This window comes from Oncorhynchus nerka, linkage group LG7 (genome assembly GCF_034236695.1).
Source record: "Oncorhynchus nerka isolate Pitt River linkage group LG7, Oner_Uvic_2.0, whole genome shotgun sequence".
In the NCBI taxonomy this organism is placed as follows: domain Eukaryota; kingdom Metazoa; phylum Chordata; class Actinopteri; order Salmoniformes; family Salmonidae; genus Oncorhynchus; species Oncorhynchus nerka.
In genome coordinates, this window is record NC_088402.1 from 22124175 (window position 1) to 22146315 (window position 22141).

The window sequence follows — 22141 nt, forward strand, 5'->3', positions numbered from 1 at the left end:
CACACACACGCGTGCACACACACACACACACACACGTCTTCTCTAACGCAATTTGGTACCTGAATCGCACCGGTTTTAATGTAGAAAAAAAGTGTTTATTAAATATTTAGAGGGGGTTGTTATAGTAGTGGTGGATTGTGCTATTAGCTCTCACAGTCACCATTCAGATTGAATGCCTAACCTTACGAATTTGGAGTTAAACTTAAACCCTTCTTAACCTTAAACCCCTTAAACCCTTCTAAATTGACATTTTGGAACAAATTTGAATTTTGATGTTTGAGAAACATGGCTACACGTCTAATTCTGACAGGTTAAGGTTTGGGATAGGCTTAAAACAAAAATATAAAAAAACTACTTTCTATCGCTGGATTTGAACTTGCAACCTTTAGAATCAGAGGCAGATTCTTACGCCCATCTACCATCCCCATCCACAACACCAGACCTACTTGAAGGTAACAGCGCTCACTGTTGCCCCTAGTGGCCGGTTTCCACTTCATCTCCCGACGTCCTCAGACATGGATGGATGTTTTTCACGCTCACCATTTTCCCTTGTGTATCAAGAATGCCCCCCCCCCAAAGGACATCTGGCCAACTTGACACAACTGTGAGAAGATTTGGAGTCAACATGGGCTAGCATCCCTGTGGAACGCTTTCGACTTGTGGAGTCCATGCCCCGACGAATTGAGGCTGTTCTGAGGGCAAAGGGGGGGTGCAACTCAATATTAGGAAGGTGTTCCTAATGTTTGGTATACTCAGTGTATTATATTTGTGTTATTCATTATAATATTAATAACAAATGTTCCCTAATGAATCACCATTACCCTTCCTTATGTCAAAGCAAGCCATGTCCCAGGCAGAATGGCCTCTACAAACCAGGAGTCTATCTCCTGTTTCTGTAACGTGAGGCAGAATGGCCTATACAAACCAGGAGTCTATCTCCTGTTTCTGTAACGTGAGGCAGAATGGCCTATACAAACCAGGAGTCTATCTCCTGTTTCTGTAACGTGAGGCAGAATGGCCTATACAAACCAGGAGTCTATCTGCTGTTTCTGTAACGTGAGGCAGAATGGCCTATACAAACCAGGAGTCTATCTGCTGTTTCTGTAACGTGAGGCAGAATGGCCTATACAAACCAGGAGTCTATCTCCTGTTTCTGTAACGTGAGGCAGAATGGCCTATACAAACCAGGAGTCTATCTCCTGTTTCTGTAACGTGAGGCAGAATGGCCTATACAAACCAGGAGTCTATCTCCTGTTTCTGTAACGTGAGGCAGAATGGCCTATACAAACCAGGAGTCTATCTCCTGTTTCTGTAACGTGAGGCAGAATGGCCTATACAAACCAGGAGTCTATCTCCTGTTTCTGTAATGTGAGGCAGATTAATGATTAAATTCACCCTCTAGACAGGACACTAGTCTATCTCCTGTTTCTGTAACGTGAGGCAGATTAATGATTAAATTCACCCTCTAGACAGGACACTAGTCTATCTCCTGTTTCTGTAACGTGAGGCAGATGAATGATTCAATTCACCCTCTAGACAGGACACTAGTCTATCTCCTGTTTTTGTAACGTGAGGCAGATGAATGATTCAATTCACCCTCTAGACAGGACACCAGTCTATCTCCTGTTTTTGTAACGTGAGGCAGATTAATGATTAAATTCACCCTCTAGACAGGACACTAGTCTATCTCCTGTTTCTGTAACGTGAGGCAGATGAATGATTCAATTCACCCTCTAGACAGGACACTAGTCTATCTCCTGTTTCTGTAACGTGAGGCAGATTAATGTCCAAGTAAACTCTTATATCAGGAAAAGTCCATTGACTCACCGTGACGCCATAGAAGTTGGTTTCGTTCATGACGTCCAGCACCAGCCTGCCCACCTCCCGGTCGTCCACGGTGAAGTTGTGGTACATGTCCTGCCTCTCCTTGTGCTGCAGTAAATCCATGACGCGGGTCAGGGTCTTAGCTATCACCCAGATCCCATCGTAGGCGAAGCCATGGTACTTCGAGGGCTCCACTCCCTTCTGCTGCAGCTCTTTACTGTACTCCCTCTCGTACTCCTTAGGTGTCTGGATGTAGAGAGAGAGAGGATAGTCATTTAATCAACATCCTACTCCTTAGGTGTCAATCTAGGGGGAAAGAGGGGATAATCAATTCATCAATATCCTACTTCTTAGTTGTCTGAATGTAGGGAAAGAGTTTAGATAGGGCTGTGTCCCTAATGGCACCCTATCCCCTACATAGTGCACTACTTTTGACCAGAGCACTATGGACCTGGTCAAAAGTAGCACACTATAAAAGGAAAGCAGGGTGCCATTTTGGACGCAAACGTAGACTAAAAAGCATGTTCAATGGAACGCTCACCCTTCCAGAGATGCCCTTGACCTGTTTGGCGCTGAGCGGTTCAAAGTCCACAGCGATGTATCCCTCCATAGCGGTCAGCAGCTTCCTGGTGGTGCAGTTGGTGGAGTTGGCCTGCTCCCACCAGTTCCCCTGGTACCAGCCTGGTATGATCCACTGGTACTTACTACCATACATGTTGAGGTTGTACGCCTGGGGGAGGGATGTTCAGTTAGTATGCACACAGGCATGTTGACGTAAACACACACCACACACAAGAGCACACCTTCAATACCAGTCAATAATGTCAATATAAATAGGCTTTCAGCTTTTACTGAAGCTCATTATGGATATCACACCACACATCTGCAGCCCCCATGACAACTTGATGTGTGTGTGTGTGTGTGTGTGTGTGTGTGTGTGTGTGTGTGTGTGTGTGTGTGTGTGTGTGTGTGTGTGTGTGTGTGTGTGTGTAGAACAATACTCACACAGCAGAATACTTTGGAGGCCAGATTCTCATCAAACTGTCCGATAATGATCCTCACATCATTATCCTATAGAGATGACATAACAAACAGGACATATGTCAATTTTTCACTACAACCAGTTAAAGAGATGAGTCAGTCTTTCACTACAACCAGCTAAAGAGATGTGTCAGTCTTCCTCTACAACCAGCTAAAGAGATGTGTCAGTCTTCCTCTACAACCAGCTAAAGAGATGTGTCAGTCTTCCACTACAACCAGCTAAAGAGATGTGTCAGTCTTCCACTACAAACAGCTAAAGAGATGTGTCAGTCTTCCACTACAAGCAGCTAAAGAGATGTGTCAGTCTTCCACTACAAACAGCTAAAGAGATGTGTCACTCTTCCACTACAAGAGAAAGAGAAATGATTGGCTACAAGAGAAGCTAATCATTAGCAGCAGTTATATCACAATACTGCATGTTGCATAATATACATATTCTATGCAAATATCACCACATTAAGTATTCCTAAACAAAAGTAATAGCTGTTGTAGCGTGAGTATTTGATTGTGTATTGAAATTAAACATGTGATATAGGCACTTTAAAGATGTACAATCTTAATTTGACCAGTTTCTCACAGAGGGAAAATAATCCTGCAGCAAAAGGAAATGTGAATTGTTATGTAGATTATAAATAATGAACATTTGTGTAGGTTTTGATGCATTTTGAGTTAAGATGAATAAATTCTGACAATTTAAAGTGGAATTTACAAACTTACAAACCGCGCAGGAAAATTGATTGTGGCTAAATTACTTATTTGTTATTATTCAATTCCAACCAGTCATTTGAAGATTATCACATCAGTGTGATTTCCACCTCATCAGTGATGTGTAAGGACAACAGGGAACTGGCCTGCTGATGTGGGTGGTGTGCTTCGTCCCAAATGGCACCCTATTTCCTTAATAATAGTGCACTACTTTCAACCATGACCATAGGGCTCTGATCAAAAGTAGTGCACTATAAAGGGAATAGGGTGCCATTTAGGATGCACTTGGGGTGTTTCTTAGCTGGCTATAGGGCAGAGGTCAGGCAAACAGGCAGCAATATCACAGGCAGCAACTGTCCACTAATGACAACTCAGCCATTACTGTCAACAGTGAGAATTGTTTCCTATCCACTGGGCCAGAAGGAGAGATCTGCATTGAATTGAGAGCACATGCTAGCTGATTAGGTTAGTAAATAATTTACCAGCTCTTCTGTAGGAGCATTGGAGGTTCCTGGGTCTACATCCGAGAAGAGCAATCTGTCACTACTCTGTGTTGGTGGTGCACTGCATAGACTGCCCCAACCCATACAATCACACACAAACCATTCAATTAATCTTGAAACAGGAAGGCCATGACTGAAAGTGAAGCTTGACTCAGGTGCCGGACTCTACAAGTCTATCAAAACACTGCTCAGAGCAAGACTCAAGCTGTATCTCAAATTTCCCCCTATTCCCTATGGGCCCCGGTCAAATGTAGTGCACTATGTACAGAAGGGAATAGGGTGCCATTTAGGATGCAACTTAAGCCACAGGCATCAAGTCTAGAAAAGGTCAGTTTTGACTGATGAAGGATTTCTATCCAGCTTGAACCATAGCAACAGTGAAGGGTATTTTCCATTGCCAACTATACATTACATTACACTGTTAATTTAGTGAAAAAGCATAGATTGTCTAGTGACCATGGTCAATATCTGTCAAGTAATGCAATAAACAATCATAGACTTTATCTGAAATATAGAACATTGATATATCATCGATATGCCCGCTATCATTGTGACATGCTATAGGTGCTTTATAACATTTGTATAGATCTCGTGGCTATACAGGCCAAAGCATTTTCGATGTTGCCCGCTATGCATTTTCCAATGGTTGACTGAAATGTAGGTAGAGGGTGGCTACTATATGGGACAGAAATGTATTTGGTCAAAAACCTTTCATTTCTCTTTGCGCCATAATTAAATAATCTTCCTGAGAGTCCATAATTGCTGTGACAAAAACAATATATACATTTCTTCCTCAACATAAATTATTTTGCCATCAGTGAAATTACTTAACTTCAACTGTAAAAGTCCATACATTTCTGTGAAGTAAAACAACCGAAAATGTCACTCAGTCAGAGTTTCTAAACCATACTGTACTGTCTTTGCCTGGTCTAAATAACAAACTGGCTAGTTTGCCTGTCTGTTAAGAGAAGTGTGGGCTGTACATTGATCCTGCTTCTCTGATTGGATAGAGTGAAGCTGTATTTCTCCATCCACTCACTTCATCATTTCACTCTTCCTCATATGTTCTTGGTCTGATCTTTAAGATTGCTGCTGCCACCTACTATGATTAATCACACCGTAAGGCCGGTTTGCTATCAAGCTATCAATGTGCAAAATATCTACCAAGTGGGCAAAGGTTAGGGGAAAAATATGAAACTAACATACATTCTGACTGAGTGAAAGCAAACTTGGCTGCCCGCTGGAAGTTGAGGACACTCAGACACAGACACACACACACACACACACACACACACCACACACACACCCCTATGTGTGTTGTTCCTGCAGCTTTTTTGGAGGGCATAGGGCCTCCCAACTGGTGGCCAAGTGGGTGGGCCTATGCCCTCCAAGTCCCCTCAACGGCTGCACCCCTACCTAGTCATGTGAAATCCATAGATTAGGGCCTTTAGGGCAATTTATTTAAATTTACAAATTTTCTTATATGAACTGGAACTCAGTAAAATCTTTGAAATTCTTTCATGTTGCATTTAATTAAAACATTTCCATTTTTTCAGTATATGTTAATTAGATTGAAGCACGGGTGCGTCAATCGACTGTAGGGGGCCACCCTGCCCCACAATACCTACAATGTTGCATTGGACTGTACTCAGAGCCAGAGTGCATGCTGGGAGCAAGCAGAATAGTTGGAGCTTTTGTGTGGACCACTCTGCTTTGAAGCCACTTTTCCTTTTCAGAACCCCTTTGGCTCGGGTTGAACCTGGATCTCGCAGGGTTCTGGTCCTCCTGGGCCTGAATGGTGCCACTGTTCCCTGGAGGAAGGCACTTAACCAAAATGACTCCAGCTGTTAGGGAAGTGGAGATGGACAATTCCAGCACAGAGAGACCTGGCACCATTCACCATGCTCTGTTCCTGGACTCAGGGGAAAATTGGGCTTCATACTGTATTTGGTACCACGATGTGAAAAATGGGCCCCGGACTTGAGGTCTCCGAGTTTCAGTGTGACAATTCTCAATTCTCAATACTGGTTTGTAATTTACATGTGGTGCTAGTTGCAGGTGGAACTGTTACACGTAGCTACCGTACTTTAACTTCTTGGTGACAGGGGGGCAGTATTGAGTAGCTTGGATGAATGTGCCCAGAGTAAACTGCCTGCTACTATGTCCCAGATTCTAATATATGCATATTATTAGTAGTATTGGACACTCTGAAGTTTCTAAAACTGTTTGAATGATGTCTGTGAGTATAAGAGAACTCATATGGCAGGCAAAAACCTGAGAAAAATCCAACCAGGAAATGGGAAATCTGAGGTTTGTAGGTTTTCAACTCTTTGCTATTCCAATATACAGTGTAAATGGGGTCATATTGCACTTCACAAGGCTTCCACTAGATGTCGACAGTCTTTAGAACTTTGTTTGAGGCTTCTACTATGAAGGGGGGCTGAATGAGAGCGGATTGAGCCAGGTGTCTGGCAGAGTGCCACAGGCTCGTGACGCGCGGTCACGAGAGAGTTAGCTCTCGTTCAATTGCTTTTCTACAGACATAGGAATTCTCCGGTTGGAACATTATTGAAGATTTATGATAAAAACATCCTAAAGATTGATTCTATACTTATTCTGACAAGTTTCTACGGGCTGTAACGGAACTTTTTGAACTTTTCGTCCGACGTTCGGCTGGACCTGAACGTGTGTTTGGATTTGTTTACCAAACGCCCTAACAAAAGAAGCTATTTGGACATAAATTATGAACTTTATCGAACAAATTAAACATTTATTGTGGAACTGGGATTCCTGGGAGTGCATTCAGATGAAGATCAAAGGTAAGTGAATATTTATAATGCTATTTCTGACTAATGTTGACCACACAATATGGCGGATATCTTTTTGGCTGCTTTGTTGTCTGAACGCTGTACTCAGATTATTGCATGGTTTGCTTTTTCCGTAAAGGTCTTTTGAAATCTGACACAGCGGTTGCATTAAGGAGAAGTATATCTCTAATTCCATGTATAACACTTGTATTTCTGTAAATTGATGTGTGTTTTAGAACTACTGAACGTAACGCGCCAATGTAAAATGAGATTTTTTTTATATAAATATGCACTTTATCGAACAAAACATACATGTATTGTGTAACATGAAGTCCTATGAGTGTCATCTGATGAAGATCATCAAAGGTGAGTGATGAATTTTATCTCTATTTGTGCTTTTTGTGACTCCTCTCTTTGGCTGGAAAAATGGCTGTGTTTTTCTGTGAGTGTAACGGCTGTCATCGGTGGAAGAAGGTGAGGACCAAGGTGCAGCGTGGTAAGTGTTCATGGTTTTTAATAATACTCAAAACTGAACACTGAATAACAAAAACAACAAAGAAACAACCAAAACTGTCCTGTCTGGTGCAAACACACAAAGACTGAAAACAACCACCCAAAAAACACAAAGGAAAACAGGCTACCTAAATATGGTTCTCAATCAGGGACAACGATAGACAGCTGCCTCTGATTGAGAACCATATCAGGCCAAACACAGAAATAGAAAATATAGAAAAACTAACATAGACTGCCCACCCCAACTCACGCCCTGAACGTACTAGATAAAGACAAAACAAAGGAATAAAGGTCAGAACGTGACAGTGAGTTGGTGGTGACCTAACAATTGTTTGTGATGCTTTTGCTGTAAAGCATTTTTTAAATCAGACACTGTCGCTGGATTAACAAGAATCTTATCTTTAAAATGGTGTAAAATACTTGTATGCTTGAGTAATTTTAATTATACGATTTTTGATGTTTTGAATTTGGCGCCCTGTACTTTCACTGGCTGTTGGCGAGGTGGGATGCTACCGTCCCACATATCCCAGAGAGGTTAAGGTTGTTCTGTTTGGGTCCTGGTGGTCTCTGGGATGGAGTTTTGTTATGGCTATTTTGTTTGACTTTCAGATCAGGTGGTTAGAGTACAGTATGTATTAACCAATGGCAACAGCTTGCCAGACATTTGCTTATTCCATGCTGGCGATGATGTTAGTAACTTTACTCTTGATGTATTTGCAGGGGTCAACGTAGCGACACTAAAAACACAATGAGGCTGTGTAAAGAAACACTAGGCATGGTGATATGGCTTTACTAAAGACTGCGGCTGCCTATTCCCTGTATAGTGCACTACTTTTGACCAGGGCACATAGGATGCCATTTGGGTCACAGCCTGAATGAAATAAACAAGGTCTGTTTATGAGAATCTACACATACTGTATATCAGATTTATAGACTGACACTGTCATATTTCTACCATTACAGCACCACAGTCTAGCTTTGATGATTACTTCATGGCAAGGGCACACATTACTAGATCTAATAATGGACATTGTCTAACGCGCCGTTCACAAACTCCATTCCTGGAGAGCTATTGGCACATGCAAGTCTTTGTTCCAGATGAACACTAAAACACCAGTTTCAAACAACCGACTGACTGTGGTCTTAAGTCTGGACCGTGGCCAGCTTCATCCGGTGTGTTAGTGCTGGCCTGTAACAAAAACCTGCACAGTCAATAGATACAAGACACTTTATTGCCAAGCAACCAAGGTTAGTGTTGTTTGTTTATGGCACAGCATGGTGACTCTGAAGTGCAACAAATACACATATACAACTTATTCTGAGAGTATTCAGACACCTTGACTTTTTACACATTTTGTTAAGTTACAACCTTATTCTAAAACTGATTACATTCTTTTTTTTCTCATCAACCTACACACAATACCCCATAATGACTAAGTAAAAACAGGTTTTTATAAATGTTTGCAAATTTATTACAAAATAAAAAACTGAAATAAGTATTCAGACCCCTTACTCAGCACTTTGTTGAAGCCCCATTGGCAGCGATTACAGCCTTGTCTTCTTGGGTATGATGCTACAAGCTTGGCACACCTGTATTTGGGGAGTTTCTCCCATTCTTCTCTGCAGATCCTCTCAAGCTCTATCAGGTTGGACGGGAAGCGTCACTGCACAGCTTTTTTTGTCTTGGCTGTGTGCTTAGGGTCGTTGTCCTGTTGGAAGGTGAACCTTCGCCCCAGTCTGAGGTCCTGAGCGCTTTGGAGCAGGTTTTCATCAAGGAACTTTCTGTACTTTGCTCTGTTCATCTTTCCCTCGATACTGACTAGTCTTGCAACCTGAAAAACATTCCCACAGCATGATGCTGTCACCACCATGCTTCACCATAGGGATGATGCCAGGTTTCCTCCAGATGTGACGCTTAGCATTCAGGCCAAAGAGTTTCATTTTGGTTTCATCTTCTTCCATTTAAGAATGATGGAGGCCACTGTGTTCTTGGGGACCTTCAAAGCTGCAGATTGGTTTGGTACCCTTCCCCAGATTTGTGCCTCGACACAATCCTGTCTCGGAGCTCTATGGTCAATTCCTTCGACCTCATGGCTTGGTTTTTGCTCTGACATGCACTGTCAACTGTGAGACCTTATATAGACAGGTGTGTGTCTTTCCAAACAATATCCAATCAATCAAATTTACCACAGGTTGACTCCAATCAAGTTGTAGAAACATCTCAAGGATGATCAATGGAAACAGGATGCACCTGAGCTCAATTTCGAGTCTCATAGCACAGAGTCTGAAATAAGGTATTTTGTTTTTAAATTTTTAATACATTTTTAAAAGTAAAAAAAAAACTGTTTTTGCTTCATCATTAGGGGTTATTGTGTGTAAATTGATGACAAAAATAAATATTTGAATCTATTTTAGAATAAGTCTGTAGTTGTAACAATATGTGGAAAACGTAAAGGGGTACGAATACTTTCCTTATGCACCATATATTATCCCCAGCCTCACCTCATACAACAAAACATTCACCCACATCCATTTAAATGTATACAGTGTGTACATTCACAAACAGGACTGGAGACTGTTGAAGACCCCTGCACTAACAGTAAGGTATTAGGTCAGTATACATACCAGATCCATTGTCATCGAACAACTGGATTAGGCTGATGGGAACTAAACAAAGAGGTATGATACTGATGTGTGAGTGTACACATTCTCATACTCGCCCCCCATGGGAATCAAACCCTCGACCCGAGCGTTGCAAGTGTCATGCTCTACCAAGTGAGACACACAGTAGCTCCCAAATGGCACTCTTTCCTATGGGCCCTGGCCAAACATAGTACACTATGAAGTGAACAGGGTGCCATTTGTGACGCAACTTTCAATATCAGGCTACAAAGTTTTGGAGAAGCTATTAATGTCACAAAATAACACAAATAGCAGAATTGGTTATCGCAGGGTCTTGTTTTAATTTTCAGTTGTATCTTTAGTTGATGAAGTAGTAATTCCATTGAAGATGTTGGATGTTAGATGTTATGTGCATGTGGGGAATGTAATATGGCTGGGGTGTATTCATTAGTGAACAACGTAGCAAACCTTAGCAAAAAGTTTTGAAACCAAAAATGCTTTTTTATTAAAACAAGCATTTCTTATTGGACAAGTTCAGGTTAATCCCTCCCTGTTGAGGAGCTAACTCTCTGTTCTTAATCCATCCTGAGGAGCTGTACAGTGGGTGAGTGAGTGTGTGAGTGAGTGAGTGAGTGAGTGAGTGAGTGAGTGAGTGAGTGAGTGAGTGAGTGAGTGAGTGAGTGAGTGAGTGAGAGAGTGAGTGAGTGAGTGCATGCGTGTGTGCGTGCGAGAGAGAGAGACAGATGGAATGAAAGAGAGAAAGAAAGGGTTTGAAGGTGAGAAAGAGAGTGAATGAGAGAGAGAGACAGATGGAAAGTGCAGGGAGGAGACAGAGTGTGTGTGTATGTGAAAGAGAGAGTGAGAGAGAGAGAGAGAGAGAGAGAGAGAGAGAGAGAGAGAGAGAGAGAAAAAGAGAGGGTAGACAGATTGTGTGAATGGGAGATTAAAAGGAAGAACGAGCCACACAGCTACAATGAAACAGCCCCTGTACAATACAGTCCCTATCTAATGGTGGTTATATGTTTCAGCACCGTGGACAGCATCTGACTGCTGTTCTCTCTCTAGGAATCTTAATCACTACTATAGAAGTAAACTACAGTCTATTAGTGGCTATTAGCGGCTACACACATCAACCGAATGGAGAGATGATACAGGAGCTAACCAATCGGGTGTCAGAGCCGTCACAGCCCGTCACATCCCAGAAAGAGGACTTTAAGATATTGCAAAGCAGTACGAATAATCATTTTCATTTTAGCTCTGATCAAGGACCACGGTGTCAGCTTAAAATGTCAGCTTCACACACATACATGTATATTTTAAGAAGGCTCATCGTTCACATTCTCTGTGTGTGTGTATGTGTGCATGCGTGTACGTGTGTGTGTGGCAGTTTGAGGCTTTGCCATCTCTTATGTGATGTGAGTTGATCAGAGAGCTGAGAGGACTGTGGAGTGAGGGCCTTAGACATGTGTTGTGAGAGCTGAAAGGCCTGGGGGAGTGAGGGTCTTAGACACGTGTTGCGAGAGCTGAGAGGACTGTGGAGTGAGGGCCATAGACAGTGCTGTGAGAGCTGAGAGGACTGTGGAGTGAGGGCCATAGACAGTGCTGTGAGAGCTGAGAGGACTGTGGAGTGAGGGCCATAGACAGTGCTGTGAGAGCTGAGAGGACTGTGGAGTGAGGGCCTTAGACAAGTGTTGTGAGAGCTGAGAGGCCTGGGGGAGTGAGGGCCTTAGACACGTGTTGTGAGAGCTGAGAGGCCTGGGGGAGTGAGGGCCTTAGACACGTGTTGTGAGAGCTGAGAGGCCTGGGGGAGTGATGGACTAAAAGGAAAACTTTTTCAACTTCATATTCATCATCTCCAGCACCACCCCAACATCAACATCTGTGATGCGTTTCTATATTTTGTAGTAAAAAAATATTGAGGGAGAGAAGGGTTTCCAATGACATCATCAGTGTGACTTGTGTGATTTTGACCAGCTGTGAGTAGGCATTGTCTACTAATTGCATACTAATTGTCTACTAATTGGTTGATGATTTCACGGAAAACACTTGGTGTTGGAGATGATGAAAATGAAGTTGACATGTTTTTTTTCCCGTTATAATCAGACATTGCAGCTCCACTTAGGGTTCACGGGGTCACAGCAAGTGTGTGAGTGTGAGAGATAGACAGAGAGAGTTTGTGTGTGTGTGTGAGAGAGAGAGAGAGAGAGAGAGAGAGAGAGAGAGAGAGAGCGAGAGACAGAGAGAGAGAGAGAGCGAGAGACAGAGAGAGAGCGAGAGACAGAGAGAGAGCGAGAGACAGAGAGAGAGAGATCCGCGGTCGCATCCGCGCTTCGGTCTGCAGGTTGTATAACTTTTTCATTACATTTCATTATAGTACAACGGTCTGATTAGTCTAATCTTAGCAATTTCTTCTTAGCTAGCTACATAGTCGTCGTTGTATCAAAGATAATTGCGTAATTATCGTATTTCGTCGTCTCCTATCTGCCCAACACGTTCACCGTCTACCGTAGCACTGTAGTAACTATCACACTCAACTGAACGACTTGATTAGTGTAGTGTTAGCTAGCTACATAGTTGTCTTTGCTGTCTTCGTATCCAAGATAATTGTGTAGTTTAGAGTATGGAGTCTTAGAGTGATAATTGCGTTATTATCGTATTTCGTCGTCCTCCTATCTGCCTAGCAGCTAGCCAGCTAGCATACGTTCACCGGCTACCGTAGCACTGTAGTAACTATCACACTCAACTGAACGACTTGATTAGTGTAGTATTAGCTAGCTACATAGTTGTCTTTGCTGTCTTCGTATCCAAGATAATTGTGTAGTTTAGAGTGTGTAGTCTTAGAGTGATTATCTTAATTCACCGAGGTTAGCTAGCCAGCTATTTTGTCGTCCTTAACGTAGGAGACACTCCTAGCTAGCCAATAGCCAGCCAACGTCTACTGAATAGAACTTTCGCATTCCGGTCGCATTCCGCTTCGCTCCACAGGTAGTATCACATTTTCATTTCATTTCATTACAGTCCCAACGGTGTGATTTGTTTGATCGTAGCTAGCTACATAGCTAGCTACATAGCCGTCTTTGTTTCAAAGATAATTGTGTAGTCTAGAGCGATTTTCTAGGTTAGCTAGCCAGCTATTGTCGTTCTCCTAACGCAACGTAACGTAACCAACACTGCTAGCTAGCCAGCTAGCTCCCGAAAAGCAGCATTGTAGAAACTTCACACTCAACGGTGCGACTTGATTAGGGTAGTGTCAACAAGCCTAGCCTACCCCAGCAGTACTGTATCATTTTAATCATTTTAGTCAATTAGATTCTTGCTACGTAAGCTTAACTTTCTGAACATTCGAGACGTGTAGTCCACTTGTCATTCCAATCTCCTCTGCATTAGCGTAGCCTCTTCTCTAGCCTGTCAACTATGTGTCTGTCTATCCCTGTTCTCTCCTCTCTGCACAGACCATACAAACGCTCCACACCGCATGGCCGCGGCCACCCTAATCTGGTGGTCCCAGCGCGCACGACCCACGTGGAGTTCCAGGTCTCCGGTAGCCTCTGGAACTGCCGATCTGCGGCCAACAAGGCAGAGTTCATCTCAGCCTATGCCTCCCTCCAGTCCCTCGACTTCTTGGCTCTGACGGAAACATGGATCACCACAGACAACACCGCTACTCCTACTGCTCTCTCTTCGTCCGCCCACGTGCTCTCGCACACCCGAGAGCTTCTGGTCAGCGGGTGGTGGCACCGGGATCCTCATCTCTCCCAAGTGGTCATTCTCTCTTTCTCCCCTTACCCATCTGTCTATCGCCTCCTTTGAATTCCATGCTGTCACAGTTACTAGCCCTTTCAAGCTTAACATCCTTATCATTTATCGCCCTCCAGGTTCCCTCGGAGAGTTCATCAATGAGCTTGATGCCTTGATAAGCTCCTTTCCTGAGGACGGCTCACCTCTCACAGTTCTGGGCGACTTTAACCTCCCCACGTCTACCTTCGACTCATTCCTCTCTGCCTCCTTCTTTCCACTCCTCTCCTCTTTTGACCTCACCCTCTCACCTTCCCCCCCTACTCACAAGGCAGGCAATACGCTCGACCTCATCTTTACTAGATGCTGTTCCTCCACTAACCTCATTGCAACTCCCCTCCAAGTCTCCGACCACTACCTTGTATCCTTTTCCCTCTCGCTCTCATCCAACACTTCCCACACTGCCCCTACTCGGATGGTATCGCGCCGTCCCAACCTTCGCTCTCTCTCCCCCGCTACTCTCTCCTCTTCCATCCTATCATCTCTTCCCTCTGCTCAAACCTTCTCCAACCTATCTCCTGATTCTGCCTCCTCAACCCTCCTCTCCTCCCTTTCTGCATCCTTTCTCTCTCTATGTCCCCTATCCTCCAGGCCGGCTCGGTCCTCCCCTCCCGCTCCGTGGCTCGACGACTCATTGCGAGCTCACAGAACAGGGCTCCGGGCAGCCGAGCGGAAATGGAGGAAAACTCGCCTCCCTGCGGACCTGGCATCCTTTCACTCCCTCCTCTCTACATTTTCCTCTTCTGTCTCTGCTGCTAAAGCCACTTTCTACCACTCTAAATTCCAAGCATCTGCCTCTAACCCTAGGAAGCTCTTTGCCACCTTCTCCTCCCTCTTGAATCCTCCTCCCCCCCCCCTCCTCCCTCTCTGCAGATGACTTCGTCAACCATTTTGAAAAGAAGGTCGACGACATCCGATCCTCGTTTGCTAAGTCAAATGACACCGCTGGTTCTGCTCACACTGCCCTACCCTGTGCTCTGACCTCTTTCTCCCCTCTCTCTCCAGATGACATCTCGCGTCTTGTGACGGCCGGCCGCCCAACAACCTGCCCGCTTGACCCTATCCCCTCCTCTCTTCTCCAGACCATTTCCGGAGACCTTCTCCCTTACCTCACCTCGCTCATCAACTCATCCCTGACCGCTGGCTACGTCCCTCCTGTCTTCAAGAGAGCGAGAGTTGCACCCCTTCTGAAAAAACCTACACTCGATCCCTCCGATGTCAACAACTACAGACCAGTATCCCTTCTTTCTTTTCTCTCCAAAACTCTTGAACGTGCCGTCCTTGGCCAGCTCTCCCGCTATCTCTCTCAGAATGACCTTCTGATCCAAATCAGTCAGGTTTCAAGACTAGTCATTCAACTGAGACTGCTCTTCTCTGTATCACGGAGGCGCTCCGCACTGCTAAAGCTAACTCTCTCTCCTCTGCTCTCATCCTTCTAGACCTATCGGCTGCCTTCAATACTGTGAACCATCAGATCCTCCTCTCCACCCTCTCCGAGTTGGGCATCTCCGGCGCGGCCCACGCTTGGATTGCGTCCTACCTGACAGGTCGCTCCTACCAGGTGGCGTGGCGAGAATCCGTCTCCTCACCACGTGCTCTCACCACTGGTGTCCCCCAGGGCTCTGTTCTAGGCCCTCTCCTATTCTCGCTATACACCAAGTCACTTGGCTCTGTCATAACCTCACATGGTCTCTCCTATCATTGCTATGCAGACGACACACAATTAATCTTCTCCTTTCCCCCTTCTGACGACCAGGTGGCGAATCGCATCTCTGCATGTCTGGCAGACATATCAGTGTGGATGACGGATCATCACCTCAAGCTGAACCTCGGCAAGACGGAGCTGCTCTTCCTCCCGGGGAAGGACTGCCCGTTCCATGATCTCGCCATCACGGTTGACAACTCCATTGTGTCCTCGTCCCAGAGCGCTAAGAACCTTGGCGTGATCCTGGACAACACCCTGTCGTTCTCAAATAACATCAAGGCGGTGGCCCGTTCCTGTAGGTTCATGCTCTACAACATCCGCAGAGTACGACCCTGCCTCACACAGGAAGCGGCGCAGGTCCTAATCCAGGCACTTGTCATCTCCCGTCTGGATTACTGCAACTCGCTGTTGGCTGGGCTCCCTGCCTGTGCCATTAAACCCCTACAACTCATCCAGAACGCCGCAGCCCGTCTGGTGTTCAACCTTCCCAAGTTCTCTCACGTCACCCCGCTCCTCCGCTCTCTCCACTGGCTTCCAGTTGAAGCTCGCATCCGCTACAAGACCATGGTGCTTGCCTACGGAGCTGTGAGGGGAACGGCACCTCAGTACCTCCAGGCTCTGATCAGGCCCTACACCCAAACAAGGGCACTGCGTTCATCCACCTCTGGCCTGCTCGCCTCCCTACCACTGAGGAAGTACAGTTCCCGCTCAGCCCAGTCAAAACTGTTCGCTGCTCTGGCCCCCAATGGTGGAACAAACTCCCTCACGACGCCAGGACAGCGGAGTCAATCACCACCTTCCGGAGACACCTGAAACCCCACCTCTTTAAGGAATACCTAGGAAAGGATAAAGTAATCCTTCTCCCCCCCCCCCCCCCCCCCTTAAAAGACCTAGATGCACTATTGTAAAGTGGCTGTTCCACTGGATGTCATAAGGTGAAAGCACCAATTTGTAAGTCGCTCTGGATAAGAGCGTCTGCTAAATGACTTAAATGTAATGTAAATGTAGAGAGAGAGAGAGAGAGAGAGTAGGAGAGAGAAAGTGTAGGAGAGAGAGTGTAAGACACACCAGTGTGAACCGGACAGTAAAATATACTGCTGGTGTTGGTCCTGTAAAATATACTGCTGGTCTTGGTCCTGTAAAATATACTGCTGGTCTTGGTCCTGTAAAATATACTGCTGGTTTTGGTACTGTTAAATATACTGCTGGTCTTGATACTGTTAAATATACTGCTGGTCTTGGTCCTGTAAAATATACTGCTGCTCTTGGTCCTGTAAAATATACTGCTGGTCTTGGTACTGTTAAATATACTGCTGGTCTTGGTCCTGTAAAATATACTGCTGCTCTTGGTCCTGTAAAATATACTGCTGGTCTTGGTACTGTTAAATATACTGCTGGTCTTGGTCCTGTAAAATATACTACTGGTCTTGGTCCTGTTAAATATACTGCTGGTCTTGGTACTGTTAAATATACTGCTGGTCTTGGTACTGTTAAATATACTGCTAGTCTTGGTCCTGTTAAATATACTACTGGTCTTGGTCCTGTTAAATATACTGCTGGTCTTGGTCCTGTAAAATATACTGCTGCTCTTGGTCCTGTAAAATATACTGCTGCTCTTGGTACTGTTAAATATACTGCTGGTCTTGGTCCTGTAAAATATACTACTGGTCTTGGTCCTGTAAAATATACTGCTGGTCTTGGTACTGTTAAATATATTGCTGGTCTTGGTACTGTTAAATATACTGCTGCTCTTGGTCCTGTAAAATATACTGCTGGTCTTGGTACTGTTAAATATACTGCTGGTCTTGGTCCTGTAAAATATACTGCTGCTCTTGGTCCTGTAAAATATACTGCTGGTCTTGGTACTGTTAAATATACTGCTGGTCTTGGTCCTGTAAAATATACTACTGGTCTTGGTCCTGTAAAATATACTGCTGGTCTTGGTACTGTAAAATATACTGCTGGTCTTGGTCCTGTAAAATATACTGCTGCTCTTGGTCCTGTAAAATATACTGCTGGTCTTGGTACTGTTAAATATACTGCTGGTCTTGGTCCTGTAAAATATACTACTGGTCTTGGTCCTGTTAAATATACTGCTGGTCTTGGTCCTGTTAAATATACTACTGGTCTTGGTCCTGTAAAATATACTGCTGGTCTTGGTCCTGTTAAATATACTGCTGGTCTTGGTCCTGTAAAATATACTGCTAGTCTTGGTCCTGTTAAATATACTACTGGTCTTGGTACTGTAAAATATACTACTGGTCTTGGTCCTGTAAAATATACTGCTGGTCTTGGTCCTGTAAAATATACTGCTGGTCTTGGTCCTGTTAAATATACTGCTGGTCTTGGTCCTGTAAAATATACTACTGGTCTTGGTCCTGTAAAATATACTACTGGTCTTGGTCCTGTAAAATATACTACTGGTCTTGGTCCTGTAAAATATACTGCTGGTCTTAGTCCTGTAAAATATACTGCTGGTCTTGGTCCTGTAAAATATACTGCTGGTCTTGGTCCTGTTAAATATACTGCTGGTCTTGGTCCTGTAAAATATACTGCTGGTCTTGGTCCTGTTAAATATACTGCTGGTCTTGGTACTGTTAAATATACTGCTAGTCTTGGTCCTGTAAAATATACTACTGGTCTTGGTCCTGTAAAATATACTACTGGTCTTGGTCCTGTAAAATATACTACTGGTCTTGGTCCTGTAAAATATACTACTGGTCTTGGTCCTGTTAAATATACTGCTGGTCTTGGTACTGTTAAATATACTGCTAGTCTTGGTCCTGTAAAATATACTACTGGTCTTGGTCCTGTAAAATATACTGCTGGTCTTGGTCCTGTAAAATATACTACTGGTCTTGGTCCTGTAAAATATACTACTGGTCTTGGTCCTGTAAAATATACTGCTGGTCTTGGTCCTGTAAAATATACTGCTGGTCTTGGTCCTGTTAAATATACTGCTGGTCTTGGTCCTGTAAAATATACTGCTAGTCTTGGTCCTGTAAAATATACTACTGGTCTTGGTACTGTAAAATATCCTGCTAGTCTTGGTCCTGTTAAATATACTGTAAGTGATGAGGAAACAAAGCCATGTTAGGCTATATAATAGATCTGATGCTATATGTGACCTATAGTTCATTTACTCCAGTGAATACAGAAAGGTTGAAAAACAAACCGGTGTTACTACATTAATATCAAGTAATACTGTATCAAGGCCAATCTCTGCAGTACTGTTGTATAGTCATTACAGTAAATACTTCTGCAGTAAGGTAGGTATTTGTACAGTACATTTTTCAAAAAGAAAACACGCAGCGAACTCTTTGTTTCTTTAAAAACCTGCTGTATGTAAAATATTGTGCACTACAGCTTGGAAAATAATTCAAAAATGTTTGTTTCCAACAGTAGGACTGTTTTCCTAACAAGTATCGCAATACTGGTATCATCCCGGCCCTATTGGACAGTACAATAACCTGTTCTGTGGCTCACTCACCTTGAGCTTCTTGACATTGACACAGGGGTCGTTGGAGAAGCTCTCGGTGTCAGCGATCTGGATGTCTGCCTTCTCCAGCTCATTGGTCAAGTCATTCCTCACCTGAGAGAAAGACAAAGACAGAGAGAGGGAGAGAGAGAAACAGAGTCATCCTCATATCAGGTCTTATTTTTATAGTGCTTTCTTTACACATCCGTAAATTCTTAGTTGATTACTAACAGCTTTCAGGGCCTACACCCCAAAGAGGCCGAGGAGAGGCAGTAGACAGTGGCAAGCAAAAACTCCTTATTAGGAAGAAACCTTGAGAGGAACAAGACCAGACAGTGAGTTAGAGGGGATACTAGTTGGTGTTGTCCAGCCAGAGACACAGTAAGGTCTAATTGCACTGTTCTGCTCACAACAATATCCCTGTTGTCTATCTGTCTCCCAAATGGCGCCCCATTCCTATTGCCCTCGGCAAAAGTAGTGCACTACATATGGAATATGGTGCCATTTGGGAAGCAGACCATTTCTAACTGATTCCAGATCAGTCTGGAAGCATCCTGCCCGTGGACCATCTCCAGTGGACCCTGCACCCCTTCTGAGATATGGACAGACTTCAGTTATTTATCCCTTAATTTAGTCTCTGTATCCCCCCAGCAGAAACTATTCCAGAAATGAAAATTGCTCCTTGGTTCCCGTCGAGTCTCAAGCACTCGATAATAAGCCGAGGAGGCAGTAAGCTGCGTTTGTTTCTTAGCTAATGCTGCTGAGCTAATGTTGACTTAGTGGTATTTTAGGGACACTGGGGGAAAACATGCAGCTGTTACTGCTGAATGCAGCATGGGGGAGACACAGTAGGGTACAGAAAGATCCCTATTTGTTGAGGAGGTAATGCATACTGTGTGTCTCATAGTAGCCCCATGTGTGTATGAGCGAAGAGGGAGAGAAAGCAAGAGAGAGAGAGAGAGAGAGAGAGAGAGAGAGAGAGAGAGAGAGAGAGAGAGAGAGAGAGAGAGAGAGAAAGAGGGGGAGAGCGAGAGAGAGAAAGAGAGAGAGGGGGGAGAGAGAGAGAGAGAGAGAGAAGAGAGAGAGAGAGAGAGAGAGAGAGAGAGAGAGAGAGAGAGAGAGAGATTAAGGTAGAGAGAAGAGACCTCTTAAAGTGAAGAGTTAAGCAGAGGGGCTGCATGGCTTCAGGGAGGAAGGGAGGAGGGGTGCAGCAGAAGGCTGACCGGCCGTCTCAGCGAGAGGGGAACTCCAGAGGGTTAGTGGGTTAGTAACCACAGAAGGCCCAGCCATGGAGGGTGGTGAGTACGCTACAGTGTGATGCGATGAAATGCATAATGCAGTTAACGCTGTGGTGACCTGTCAAGTGAACCAGAATAGACACATAAACAGGAAGCATTGTGAGTTAGCTACAGGAAACATTACAGTGTACTACAGTGATAGCTAGGCAGGCGAAAAAGGCTTTTAGAACCATGTGGTCATTGTGTGGGGTGTGTGTGTGTGTGCGTGTGTCTGTGGGAATGCATGTTTGTGCTTCAGTCGGTCTACTTTACTTGAAAACAGCATATCTAGGACATATTGGCCACCTACTGGTCTAAATTCATTGGGAGGCTAATATATATTTGATGCATTGAGCCATCACAATGGTAGGTAATGGCTGTAGGGAGGTAGATAATGGTGTGAAGAGGAAGTGGTTTGCCTCCCTGTGCCATGTTGACTCCCGTAGTGGTTCATCTTACTGTGGACTACACCATGGCGGTGTCCCAAATGGCACTCTATTCCCTATGTAGTGCACTAGTTCTGACCAGGGACCATAGGGAAACCCATGCAGCTCTGGTCAAAAGTAGTGCACTACACACAGGGAGTAGGGTGCCATTTGGGACGCAACCCAGGCATCCATTCCTCTCATTCTTCCTGATTCATTCTCTCACAAACTCCTAGCTATAACTCAACCACCAATTCCTTTATGCTAAATGTCCAGTATTTATCCCAGCTACAACAATATTCACTGTTGAACTAAGGCCAGGTCAACACACACACACATGTAGGAACGTGTGCAAGATCACATGCATGCAAACACACCGCAGATGGATTTGTCCACTTCCATCAGGAATGGAAGGAACACTGCATCTAACTAAAAGAAAAAGCTTGAGAAAGAGAAGGAAACCGTCTGTCAGCGTGTGCAAGTGTCTCCTTGTTTATGTCTGATTTGGGCCTGTAGATCCTGGAGACCATCAGAAGACAATGTACTAGCTTGTCTGCTCTGAGTTGACTTATTATTCCTGAAGAGCAAAGCCAGGTTGTATTGATCCAGTAATGCTGCCCTGCTGTTGTCTACACGTAGCAGAGTGTTGAAGGAAAGTTAGACAACATGGTTCCATGAGAGTGAGTTATGAGTGTGTGTGTAGGTGGTTGTGTATGTGTGTGTATGTGCGTGTGAGTGTATGTGTGTGTATGTCTCTCTCTCTCTCTCTCTGTGTGCGTGCGTGCGTGTGCGCGCCTGTGTGTGTGTGTGTGAACATGTTTTTCTTGCAATTTAATGTGTGTATCTTAGTTGAATAACAGCTACTTTATATTCACAAAAACACATTAAATAAGCTCCCGGAGACGTCTTCCATTGTGAAGTCCCAATTCAAACACATTATCTTTCCATTAGACACACAAAACCCACCTCAGCCATTTATACAAACAGAGACACGGTGTTCACACACACACACACACACACACACACACACACACACACACACACGGCAGAGCCATTACTGAACACCAGTCCACAGTAGTGAGCTGTGGAGAGCACAGTGTGTTTGTGTGCACCATGCAGTGGGTCTGTATTTACAGTATTGTTGTCATGATACCAGAATTTTGACTTCTATACCAATACTATCTTAAGGCCATGAGACTGTTAAATAGTCATCACTAGCCTGCATCCACCCAGTATCCTGCCCTGACCATAGTCCCTAGCCGGCTACCACCTGGTACCTTAAAGGCTGGTCACTTTAATAATGTTAACATACCCATTTCATATGTATATACTGTATTGCTGCATATATTTATTGAACCTTTATTTAACTAGGCAAGTCAGTTAAGAACAAATTCTTATTTACAACGACGGCCTACCACAGCCAAACCCTAACCCAGACGACGCTGA

At 44.2% G+C, this 22141-nt stretch overlaps 1 protein-coding gene across 1 annotated transcript in view; it reads right to left on the bottom strand.

The window, feature by feature from the left end:
- The window catches only part of LOC115118076 (gamma-aminobutyric acid type B receptor subunit 2-like), a 173495-nt gene that overhangs the window by 38589 nt on the left and 112765 nt on the right, over positions 1 to 22141 (bottom strand). Inside the window, exons 4-7 of the mRNA XM_065021036.1 lie at positions 19006 to 19107; positions 2830 to 2895; positions 2366 to 2554; positions 1828 to 2070 (exon numbers count right to left, since the gene is read on the bottom strand). Coding sequence (XP_064877108.1) covers positions 1828 to 2070; positions 2366 to 2554; positions 2830 to 2895; positions 19006 to 19107 — 600 coding nt within the window. The remainder of the gene's footprint in view (positions 1 to 1827; positions 2071 to 2365; positions 2555 to 2829; positions 2896 to 19005; positions 19108 to 22141) is intronic.